The sequence below is a fragment of the Mus musculus genome, chromosome 2, assembly GCF_000001635.26.
Source record: "Mus musculus strain C57BL/6J chromosome 2, GRCm38.p6 C57BL/6J".
NCBI lineage: Eukaryota > Metazoa > Chordata > Mammalia > Rodentia > Muridae > Mus > Mus musculus.
In genome coordinates, this window is record NC_000068.7 from 60,613,688 (window position 1) to 60,626,210 (window position 12,523).

Sequence of the window (12,523 nt, forward strand, 5' to 3'; positions counted from 1 at the left end):
CAGGGAAATCATGCTTAGTAAGGAAGACATATAAATACGATGGAGTGCGGGACAGAGGGGTGGGGGCGGAGCTGCGGGTCTGAGAAGGTTCAGGGAAAATGTAGAAAACATGAATGTCTGCACTGTTGATGCACAGCCCTGAGTTTTAAGCTCTGTGATCAGCTTAAAGTCCTGGGGGGTAAAGAGTTTCCCAAAGGAGAGGGTGGAGATGAGTGTTGGGGGTGGGGCTTCCTTGGTGAGATAAATTTGGGAATCTCTTTTTCTCTTTAGTGCCTCTCCTGGTGACTCACACTCACGCTTAATTTAATGTTACATAGCAATCCTGAGGACTTGCAAAGCCCCGGGCTCCTTAGTTTCCCATTTCCAGAGTGTGTATATATATACGGCTGTGGATGCTTCAGTTCATGGAACTTCTCCAAGATAGTGTTTGGTGGAACCAACATTGAGCAACAATGATCTGAGTGTCTGGAATGGTGGGGTAAATTAAGAAACACAACTCTTTGAGTAAACCAGAATGAATAAAGTCAGGTGGGTCCACCACATCCCCCCCCACCCCATCCCTCCACCCTACCCCCATTGCCCATGCCAGATGGGTGAGTTTGTGAGTTACATAGTATGTCTGTCTTACTCCATGTCCTTAGCAGAGAAAAGCAGGTGCTAAAAGACCTTTAGCTGAGCAAGTGTGATGTTATCTTTTCAGAGTGGTGTGACAGTGACATTAGAGGCTGTTAGAAAGGTGTCTTTTAAACTCACAGTCAGACAAATCCACTTTTCACTCAGGTTCGTCCATGTTAGTGTTTAGGAGAGGGTTAAGGGTCCACTGGTTATTTTCATTTTCCAAGTTAGAAACAGTAGTCTGTATCCTTCCTCTTGTTTTGTTTTGTTTTTTGTTTGTTTGTTTTGTTTTTTTTTGTTTGTTTTTTGTTTTGTTTTGTTTTGTTTTTCGAGACAGGGTTTCTCTGTATAGCTTTGGCTGTCCTGGAACTCACTCTGTAGACCAGGCTGGCCTCAAACTTAGAAATCCGCCTGCCTCTGCCTCCCAAGTGCTGGGATTAAAGGCGTGCACAACCACGCCAGGCTTGTATCCTTCCTCCTAGAGATACTTTGGTCCAACACAAAAGAACCTAAATATTCTAAATGTCCTGGAAGCTCTTCTTCCCCCCAAGCACAAGCATTTTTGACGATCTTCTCTGAAAACTGTGAACCTGGACACAGCAACCGCCCCACTCACACCTCTGCGACTGACATGCTTCATCACAGCCTCCCCAGCCCACTGCATCTCCCACATGGCTGGAGAACTGAGTTTAGTCATTTGCAGGCATTTTCTGCAATTTCTGCTCATTTCACAGAGACAGCCGGTAAATATCCCCACTGCTGTTTGAGGAGCCTGGAAGATCCAGTGAGATGCGGACTAGTTACTGATGTGGTCACACCACAAATTCTGTGCTCTTTCAGTGCTTCATCGGGGCTCACCTTTGGTGTCAGACAAAGCACATGACATCTCATGCCACTTGCCGCTATTTGGCATATTTATCTGCGGTCACCAGCAAAGCACAGATGAAGGGTTTTATGAGCCCTCATCCTGTCCTGCCACACCAAGGAATTCAATTGTACCATCACAACAATTTTGAAACAGAGTATTTAAAAAACATATAAATGTCTTTCTATATTCTGTTTTGAAAATACATTAATTTCTGTAATCTAACTCCATCCATTCAATACATGTGTCCTACAGGCCATATATTATCCTTTCCTGTCCAGATTATATGCAGTTGTGTTTAATATTTGTGATGAGTCTTTGCCACTAGATTCTCATTTTAAATAATTAGACATGACAGATGAAAATGGAAACTCAATGTGATTATCAGTTAGGAGAGGGATTTCTTGGATCTGGAGATGAGTTCAGAGGGATGGAGGGATGGTAATGTACCATGGCTGGCAGGCTGGGATGGAGGAATGTGATGTACCAAGGCTGGGAGGCTGGAATGGAGGGATGGTGATATACCATGTCTGGGAGGGTGGGATGGAGGGATGGTGATATAGCATGTTAGTAGGCTGGGATGGAGGGATGGTGATATACCATGTCTGGGAGGCTGGGATGGAAGGATGGTGATATACCATGCTGTGAGGCTGGGATGAAGGGATGGTGATATAGCATGTTAGGAGGCTGGGATGGAGGGATGGTGATATACCATGTCTGGGAGGCTGGAATGGAAGGATGGTGATATACCATGTCTGGGAGGCTGGGATGGAGGGATGGTGATATACCATGCTGTGAGGCTGGGATGAAGGGATGGTGATATAGCATGTTAGGAGGCTGGGATGGAGGGATGGTGATATACCATGGCTGTGAAGCTGGGATGGGGGGATGGTGATATACCATGTCTGGGAGGCTGGGATGGAGGGATGGTGATATACCATGTCTGGGAGGCTGGGATGGAGGGATGGTGATATACCATGCTGTGAGGCTGGGATGGAGGGATGGTGATGTACCCATGGCTGGGAGGCTAGAAGTAAAAGCTACTGAGCAGAATACTTCCAGAATCTGTGAAGGGCAGTCAGGCCAACCAAGACTGCAGGCTTTATCTTATCTCAAAATAAGGTAATCCTGAGATAAAGGAAAATTTCAGGCTGTCAGTGGAAGCTAACAGCCATTTCTTCAATTTCCTTCTTACTAGTTTGGAAAATAGAGCCTTGTAGAGTTCTCTGCTGTCACCCTTGTCAATCAGGGGTGAACTCGCTAACAAAGCCGGAGACCAACTGACTAGCCACAACTTTAAGTTGCTTGTTCCTCCGCTCATCATTTCCTCAACTTTAGAAAATGCATTTATTCCCAAAGTGGGGGCAGGGAACTCGGGTGGCTGGCTCTTGGTACAAGTGAAGTCAGGTTACCGAGAGTCCCCTGACTCACGTGGCTTCTGCCTCTCAAGAACTATGTGATTTAAGAGAAGAAGCACCTTCCTCACTGATGGTGGCACCAATGGCTTTACACTTGTCAGCACACTCTTCTTGGGCCTGGCCATCTGCAGACAGGTAGCACTCGATGCAACTCCTGTGGACAGGACAAAAGAGTTCATAAGCTCATGGTGATGGTGAACCGGCAAGCAGCTAGCATGCCCCCTAAGCAGTCTCACTGGTGACATTGACCTCTTGGTACTTTCAGAAAGAGAGTTGAGTGGCATCTGAAAGGATGCTAAATTGTTCTGATCTCTACTCCATAATCAGTGTCCCCAAGTCAGCCTGATAACAGCCTCTATCTATCATCATTTTTTCTGTAGTGATTGCTTCTGATTGGTTAAAAAAAGAAACAAACACTTCACTATTTGATTTAGCTATATTTTCATTTCACGTTTTCAACATAAGGGAGTGTTTATATCCATAAATATGATTAGAGTCTAGACAAAGTTATGAATTTCTTAACACAAATGATCCATGTCTCAGCAGGGATTCTACAAACAGTGAGTGTTCTTAATATATGTCAAATGTGATGATTCTAAAATTCAATTTTCTGCTACTCTTTTGAATAAGTATAAGCCTTGATGGTGGGTTCTTAAAGTTTAGGATTATAGCCTGGATCTTCATTAATTCAGGCTTCTAAATAAAAGATTGCTGCTTTTATAGAAAAGTGTATTTCCAAGGATACAAGGAAATTATACTACTTTAAAGATGTCTGTAGACCAAAGTAAAATGGAGGCCTTGAATGAATCTTGTGCTACAAATAGATTTACAACTAGATTCAGTTTAGAGTAAGACAAATCTGCAAACATTTCATGCCTTGAGAATGGACAGCCTTCAAAAGGGCCCGAGAGCCTCATGCCCGTGGGATCTCAGCTGAAGCTGTACTTCTTTGCTGTGGTGACCCCCAACCACAAAATTATCTTGCTGCTTCATCACAACTGTAATTTTGCTACTTTTATGAATCCTAATGTAAATATCTGATATGCAGGATATCTGATATGTGACCCTGTTGGGATCTTGACCCACAGGCTGAGAACTGTTGTTCTGTAGGCAGGGCTCAGATCAGCAACCATGTGGGAATGGGAGCACAAGTCTTGTCTGAAGCTGCTTTTGTGTTTTAATTATATTTGGGCAGGCTGGGTGGGGGCCTGGAGCATACTGTAGAGACTTTTCAAGCTACTTTTGTTCATGTGACTGTGATTGCCCCAGCAACGCTGGTCTCCCCTGCCCTGTAGTTCTATAGCATTTTCTATGTCTCCATTGTGGCTGGAAGCCCAAGTATCTCTGTTAATTACTTGAAAAAAATGGGACTAGGGGATGGCCATGCAAGTGTGAGAACCAAAGTTCAGATCCCCAAAGCCCACATAAAAACCAGGCAAATATGGCAACCACCTGCAATCCCATCACTCAGGAGGCAAAACAGGGGATCCGTGGCAAGCTGACTAGCCAGATTATCAGGAATTAGAGACCTCACTTCAATAAATAAAGGAGAAAGTGATCAAGGAAGATGCCTGATGTTGAACTACTCCTGACCCATACACATGCACCAGCTGTACATGTGTACTACATACATGCAAACATGTACACACACTATATACACATACAGAGGTGTGATGGTTTGTATATTCTTGGACCAGGGAGTGGCACCATCTGGAGGTGTGGCCTTGTTGGAATAGGTGTGTCACTGTGGGCGTGGGCATAAGATCCTCACCCTAGTTTCCTGGAAGTCAGTCTTCCACTAGCAGCCTTTGGATGAAGACAGAACTCTCAGCTCCTCCTGCGCCATGCCTGCCTGGATACTGCCATGCTCCCACCTTGATGATAATGGACTGAACCTCTGAACCTGTAAGCCAGCCCCAATTAAATGTTGTTTTTTATAAGACTTGCCTTGGTCATGGTGTCTGTTCACAGCAGTAAAACGCTAACTAAGACAATAGGCAAAGATTAAATCCTATTTTTTCCTTAGACCCTTAGCACTTATGAAGGTAGATACCATAACTGTTTTTACTGTGTGCATATGACTTGACACCATTCATGGTATACAGCAAATGCTTAATACTTGTCAGGTAAATGAGCATGTGTCTGAGGAAAAGAAGGAATAGATACACCTCAAAACTAGCATCGACATCAAGTAGATGATGCTGGTTCCCAAACTGGAACAACTTTAATTGTTAATTTCCCATCTTACAAACCAGATAAAGCACTGACTAGTGGTTACAAAGGCGATGAAATAGAAAAGCAATGAAAGAAACATTGTGATGGTTTGTATATGCTTGGCTCCGGGAGTAGCCGGATTAGAAAGTGTGGCCCTGTTGGAATAGGTTTGTCACTGTGGGTGTGGGCTTTAATACCCTAGTCCTAGCTGCCTGGAAGTCAGTATTCTGCTAGCAGCCTTCAGATGAAGATGGAGAACTCTCATCTTCTCCTGCACCATGCCTGCCTGGATGCTGCCATGTTCCCACCTTGATGATAATGGACTGAACCTCTAAACCTGTAAGCCAGCCCCAATTAATGTTGTCCTCATAAAAGTTGCCTTGGTCATGGTGTCTGTCCACAGCAGTAAGCCCTAACTAAGACAAACATTTTGAAGAGACTTTACTTTTTTGTTGGTGGTTGTGTTGGTGATTGAACCCAGAGACACATAGGTGCTAGGCAATCACTCTGAACTACAGTAGAAAGTTTACAATTGATTTTATTTAAGTCCTCTGAATCAAGCTCCATGCTCTGGCATGTGTCTCAGTTTGCCAGGGACAGTGACAGAAAAGTCTTAACACCTGGTTGGTGGGTAACCACTGGGGGAAATGGATTTTCTCCCTCATTTACAACAGAAATGCAGAGGTCACCAGTCCAGGAATCAGAGTTTATGAAAAGGATGGGCTGCTTACCAGAGACAGTGTGACCCTACAACAGTTATTTGAACATCTATTCCAGACTTACAAAGTTTGTTCCAACTCTGTAAAGTGAAACTGCTAACCAGAAATCAGTCTTAATAGAAAAATATGGGTGTATTTAGTTGTTGTTGTTATTGCCTTAGTAGCATACCCCCCCACACACACACACAGTATATGTGCATAATGATAACTACACTGAAGTGCCAGAGAGCACAATGATGGGGGGGGGGGAGAAGTAAAAGCTAAGAAGATTGTCTTCCTGCTTCTGCCTCCTTTGGTCTAGCAGGATGGAACAAATCCCACAAGGTCAGCCTAGATGGGTCTACATAAGAAGGATGTCTGTTTCCCCAGAAAAGACACTGACTGCCCGAGTGTCAGCAGGATACCTCCAGGGCATTTGACTGAGAGGCCAGCTGATGCTATCAGTGTGGGACACTAGCTGCTGCTAGAGAAATGTGACATTGTGGTTTTGATTAATCAGGACCCAGAAAGGCAGGTGAGAGGCTGACATTCCAGGCTGAGGATGACTGGGGCCCTTGGGCTATGAGTTTTTATGTCTGCCAGAGACCAAACCAAGATGACACAATTAGAGGTCTGATTTTACTAGATGTCATTCAAACGTTGATCACAGAAAGAGCTAGCCACCGAAGAGAATAAAGAAGTAGAGACATTACCGTTTAGAGTTACAGGGGTCGCCACAGGTAGGACAGCGTTCACAGGTGGGTCCTGAGGCTCCAGGGTTTCTGCAGACACACTTGCCACAGACACAGTCCCCACGTCCACTGCACAGCACTCCATCCTCAGATGTACACGAGTCCCTGTTGGTTGTACAGTTACAGTATTCACCTGTCCAGCCATCCCGGCACACACACTCGCCACAGTCACAGTCACCGTTATCTGTAAAACACATAAAACAAACCCAAATGTTGCTTATGGTCTAAACCGCTTCCAGGATGGGAAATATCTTCTCTTCTCCGAGTACCTTTAAACACGATCAGAGGTTGGGGTGGGACAGACAGAGGCAAAGAAAGAAGCAGAGGCAGGAGGGGTGGGAGGCAAAGAGAGAAGCAGAGAGGCAGACAGACACACAGAGAGACAGAGATAGAGAGATGGGGGGTCAGTGTTGCTTGCCCTGTGTATTTACTAAATTATCTCCTAGCTGAAAATCACTTACAGCAAACAGAATAAAGAATTGGTCAAAATGAGACTATGTAGACAAGGCCATTGAAGCTCTTTGGTGAAATTTTCTTCATTGGGTTTTAGGATGGAGATGGAGGACATACCTGGATTAATACTCATTAATTAAAACTTCTAGTTCTTTGGAAAGTTAGTTATGCCAAATGATGGTTTGCTGGGGAACACAGGTGAATGGATGTCTTGCTAAAGAGAACATGTGAAAGACTTTTCCTGAAGCAGACACAGGTGAAAGGATGTTTGGCTACAGCAGACACACCAAAGGAGGCCTGATGAAGGCATATAAATAATATAAATATGACCCCACACACAGCGGTCGGGGAGCACTGATCTTTGTTTTGGTTTACTCCACCTCATTATTTCGCTAAAGACACACATGTATTATTTCACCTTATGTCGCATTGTTGCTGAGCTCAACTTGTGAATGACTCTGACATTGAGAGAAACTGCCCAAGAACCGCTCTTAAGGTTCCTGTGGCAGTTGTGGCTTCTGTGACCTTGTCTCAGGCCAGTTGGCAAACCTGGCAGTTTCTTCAGGATCAAACTACAGCTGTCTGGTCTGCTTGCTGAAAGGACTGTAGGTTCCTGTGTGGTGTCTGCCTGCCGAGAGGACTGGTCTGCAGTTGCTGAATTGTATTTGGTGTTTGCTACAGGGCTGAACTGCTATCCAAGAAGATCAAGTTCGCCCTGAAAGAACAATTGCTGAACAGGTCCACTTTCCCCATATCCTAATAACTTTTCTCTTTCACTACCTCTGCTGGGTGGGCTAGTAGACAGGTGGACCCATTATTAAAAGTAGGTTGCAAAAAAATTTATGCCTACATTGAAGAATTGAAAATCCTCCCTTATAAAATAAAGGGATAAAAATCTACTTCCAGTGGTGTGGCTATGTGAAAAATTCTAGTTTTACTTCCTTTGGTTAGCTATCTCATTCACATATGCTAAGCACTGACAAATTCACTACTCAGTGGATTCTAACAGCATATATTCTGTGCCAGAGAGTTTATTGGTGATGAAGATGTGATAGTATAACAGTCCTCCCATGCAGAAAATAGGGTCAGCCCAGGTAATGGCAATAGCAATAGCAAGCAAAGCCATGCCCTGTGGAAAGGATTTAGAGATAACATGGCTCATCACTAAATCTACCTACCCCTGGTCTTTGTTCCAGGAAAGACAGAAAGCAATTAGGAGGTATTTTCTCCCTCTTCCCAGTGGCTCAAATTGTAAGAATCCTAATTTCATTCACCAATTTTTGGTCTGACTTTTAGCTTTAGAATGTGGTGGATAATGGAAACTAAGAGTCAATTATCTGTCCAGTCCTGAGTGCATTTGGCCACAAAGATGCAGAATTCGACAGCACAAGATTACTGAATTTTATCCTCTAGTGTAGAAGGCAGGCAAATTATTACTACCAATGCTAATTATAACATAGCATGTGGAGCCTATGATACAGGGTGGAAGACTTTCTAAAGTAAATAGGGTTTTGGGAAAGCTTCAAGAAGTGATGTTTGAGCTGATTTTGGAAGATAAAGACAGTAAAAGAAGTGAGTTGCATACATTTCAGAGAGAGAAACCGATAGGAAGCAAAGGAAATGTGTACAATAACCACAATAGACTCGCAGGGCTAAGGCAGTGGTGCGGATATCTGTGGCAAAGGGGAGATGGGGAAGTCCACAGCGTGCCTGAAGTGAAGATGAGAAGTCACAAGGCTACAGAAAGAATATTTTCTCAAAAGTTTATGAAATTTTACACGAGGCAGTGACCTGAACAGGCAGGTATGTTTGTAGAAATCCCGGCATCACAGAAAGGTCAAACGAGAGGCAGGAAAAGGGGTTGCAAAATCTTGCAGGAGCAGAGACCTGACCCATGGCAGCAGTTTTGAGAACAAAGATGAACTGATAAGCACTGTAAGCTGAAATGCTCAGGTCAGGGCAAGACTGGTAACAGCACAGCATGAAGAGAGATGGAATTCTCTCCAGGTCAACAGGCTGGATAGCCTGCTGGTGGCATGGCTTCCTTTTGACTTGATGTGGAAGCTGGCTCATGGTCACTGCTGTTCTCTAATCTCTGTCATAAAGTGGAGATCACTTGGTGAATGAATGAGTGAGTGAATGAATGAATGGCTCCAAATCAGAAGAGGAAAATCAGCTTTGGATGGGTTGGACAGTAAGTCTCTATGGTTCGGTTGAGTTTGGAGGAGAAAACACTATTGGGCATCTTAGGAGGCCGATGAAAAGGATAGAGAAGAAGCTTGGGATTCATCAGGAAAAGGCTTCAGGGAAGGCGGCTTTGAATCTTCTAGGGCAAGCAGTCAGAGCACAAGATCATCCACAAGCTCTGGAGACCATCAGCCTGCAAAACTCGAACAGAAGGCTCCTTGCAGGAAAGGCTGAGAGGAAGAGGGAGATGAGAGTACCACTGTGCTCAGAGCAGACTCAGCATGCAAGAGGAGGGGCCTGGATACTCGGATGGATAAAGATAGAAGAAGGGAGTTGCATACATTTCAGAAAAGAGAAATGAGGGAAGTGATGCCTTGGTAGTTTTACAGGGCAGAGCCAGTGATGCAGGGGGTGGGGTGAGCATTGCTCCCTCCCGGGTCAGGCCACCGGATAGCTTCTGAAACGCTCTAAAACGGTAAACAGTGTGTTTCAGATAAGTATCCTTTCTGTAGACTTTTGAGTGTTTGCCATGGGTATTAAAACAAGCATTTGATGTTCCAAACAGGCAGTATTTATTTACAAAACCATAACAGATCCTTTCCTTCAGGAAAAAAAGAAAAAGATGGCACACATATAGGCATCTTATACCAGAAGTTTTGCCCTTCCAGCAAAATCTGCAGTTACCTAAGTTAACATGTCCCCATGTTTACCATGGTGCCTGGCCCAAAACTGAGCTCCACAGGGCCTAGTAGAATCATCTCTAAATGCTGTTTGGAGGAAGAGTTTGCAAGCCAAATCAGCCATCAGGATAAAAGTTCTATACTTTTATTAAAAAACAAAGTGAACATAAATAAATGATGCGCGCTTCCACTTAAAGAAGATGCTGGAAGGAGTTTGAAATGGGACAGAAGGCTGCCTTCTCTCTTGTAGATTTGGTTCGAGTAATTGGCTATGCTTCTGGCTTTGTGCTGGGCCTCAAGAGACTGAGAACAGAAGAATCCTTCATATAATGCTCTATCAGGCTCCAAACCTCAGTGGTTTCACTGCTGGGATCTCAATGTTCCTGGGATGTGTGTGTTCTCTGTGTGTGAGGTTTCTCTATATATTACTCTATATAATTTTAATGGCACACTCTTCAGATGAAAGCTGGATCCAAATTTATTTGGATCCATGACAGTCAGACCTTTCTGCTGTTTGTCCTAGCCTATGTAATTCATAATTGAGCCAAGAATAGTAAAAACTATGGATGGTAAATTATTTGGGTAAAAACCAAGAATTAATTTTTAGGTATAAGTGATTTTGAAAACCCCAACTTCTTCCCCCTACTTCTTCAGGAGAGGGGAAACATCTACAAAAGGGGGAAAAAAAGCTCTAGGTTGTAATTTATTCTGAAAATTAGCAAGATGCATAAATGTGCATTTCCAGGTGTCCTGAGGCCGCCCTGTGTATCTCTGCACACAAGAATGCCTTGGCAGAAGTTTGGAAAACCTGTCCTGAAACATTGAAAAAAAAAAAAAAAAGACTGTCACAGCAAAAACATAAAACATACCTTTCAGAACTTAGAAACCCTCTACTCTGTTGGCCTCTAGGAGCAACGGCTAGGTCACTGAAGGTGCCAGTCGGTGTCGTTGGCAACAAATTATCTACAGTACCTGTTCATGTCACCAAACCAGCACCTTCATATTAGACTCATGCAGTAGCAAGATGATAACCCCAGAGCTGGGGAATTTTACGTTTTTTCAGAGGGATAGATCTTTCTGGGATGCCACTGGAAAATAGCTCTGAGTATGTAATCACAAGAAGCTTTCCTCTAATACCATTTGGCTGGTATGGCTCCCAGTCTCTTAGAATCAAAATAGACTAATGGAATTTGGGCAAGGATAAACAGAATCAATGGAGCCTTCTATCTCTGAGTGCTTACGAATGGATGAAAGATGCCGTGTGACAGAGAACGCCAAGATAAAAGCTTTTCAGACAAACAGCATGCCGTCGAGGGTGTTACTGGTGAAGTAAGTGAGATCCGTGCAGGTTGTGAGTGGCATATCTGGTAAGTTTGGCAGATCACAGCATCTCTTCACAATATGCTGTAGCTTCCATCCCTGCACTGAGCGCATTCCTGGCACAGGGAGACTACTCCACCAATCCTGACTGGGGATTTTGTATTTACTTTCACTGTACATTTTAGAAGAGAAGGTTACTGGCTTCCGAGTATTTATTATTATTTATTATTATTAATTTTACATTTGCTGAAGTGTGAAAGAACTTGCCACTGGTGGAAGTTTCTAAGTAGAGTTCCTTGCGATTCCTTCATCTGCTTTGAAGAGCAGTGTTACTGTCTGACCTTCTTAACTGTCAGGTATATAGGTTGAGTGTATTCCCAATATTCTGCACATATTTTTAAAAAGAAAAAAAGAAATGTGTGTGTGTGGGTGGGTGGGGGGGATTGCTCATGTTAGTTAGCAATTCCTGCTGTTTTCGGTATTTTTACCAAGAATTTAGGAGCTGGAATATTGGGACGATGTCTATGCCATTAGATTAGGCTAGATAACAAACACTTCGGCCCTTCAGAAAGCATTTTTTTAAACAATTTTTTTTGTTTGTTTGTTTGCTTTTTTTACTAGAAAGGCAGTGTGGGGTTCTGCAGATACATCCTTCCTATGATTTGATGGTGGCTTTGCCATTGATTAGTTCTTGTCACCTACAGGCTGTGTCCTGCTTAAATCCAATAAAAACATAGATGTGGGTTTATATACACACACATGCACACACACACACACACACACACTGGAGTCAGAAAGTGAACCTTTGAATGAAAAGGGAGAAGAAATTAATTTTCTTTGGGATAAATGCTTTCATGTGTTTTTCAGAACTCTTGGATTTCTTCTAGCTTCCCTTCCTCCCTCTTCTCCTTCCTTCCTTTTCCCAAAAATAAGTTTTTTTTCCCTTTCTTTCTTTTTATTTTCTTCATTTAAAAAAAAATTGTCACATGACCTGCTTCTGATCCCACTTCAACCTCCCTCACTGGGGAAATGGTTCTCTTTTCTACGTTTCTGACACTGTGGTTTGGAAACATGACTTGCTTAGTTTTCTGTAAAGATAACGCCACTGTGTTTTGATGAGATGTCTGCTTTCATCCTGTGATAAGTAGGGTGTCTGGGCTTAGTCCACAGCCAGTTAACACTTCACTTGCAGACCATGTTTATACCATTTTAAACTGTGTTAATATTTGTCTTTCCTGTTGGAATAGGTTATAATTAAATACATGCATCAGAATAATGTTTAACATAGCATATTCTCCCCCCTTAAAAGATTTACTTTTAA

General features: G+C 43.2%; 1 protein-coding gene across 6 annotated transcripts in view; it reads right to left on the bottom strand.

Annotated features, from left to right (window-relative positions):
• The window catches only part of Itgb6 (integrin beta 6), a 124,312-nt gene that overhangs the window by 15,396 nt on the left and 96,393 nt on the right, over window positions 1-12,523 (bottom strand). For all 6 annotated transcript variants that reach the window (NM_001159564.1, XM_006498808.4, XM_006498809.1 and 3 more), the window contains 2 exons: window positions 6,524-6,746; window positions 2,958-3,052 (listed from right to left, as the gene is read on the bottom strand). In NM_001159564.1, coding sequence (NP_001153036.1) covers window positions 2,958-3,052; window positions 6,524-6,746 — 318 coding nt within the window. The remainder of the gene's footprint in view (window positions 1-2,957; window positions 3,053-6,523; window positions 6,747-12,523) is intronic.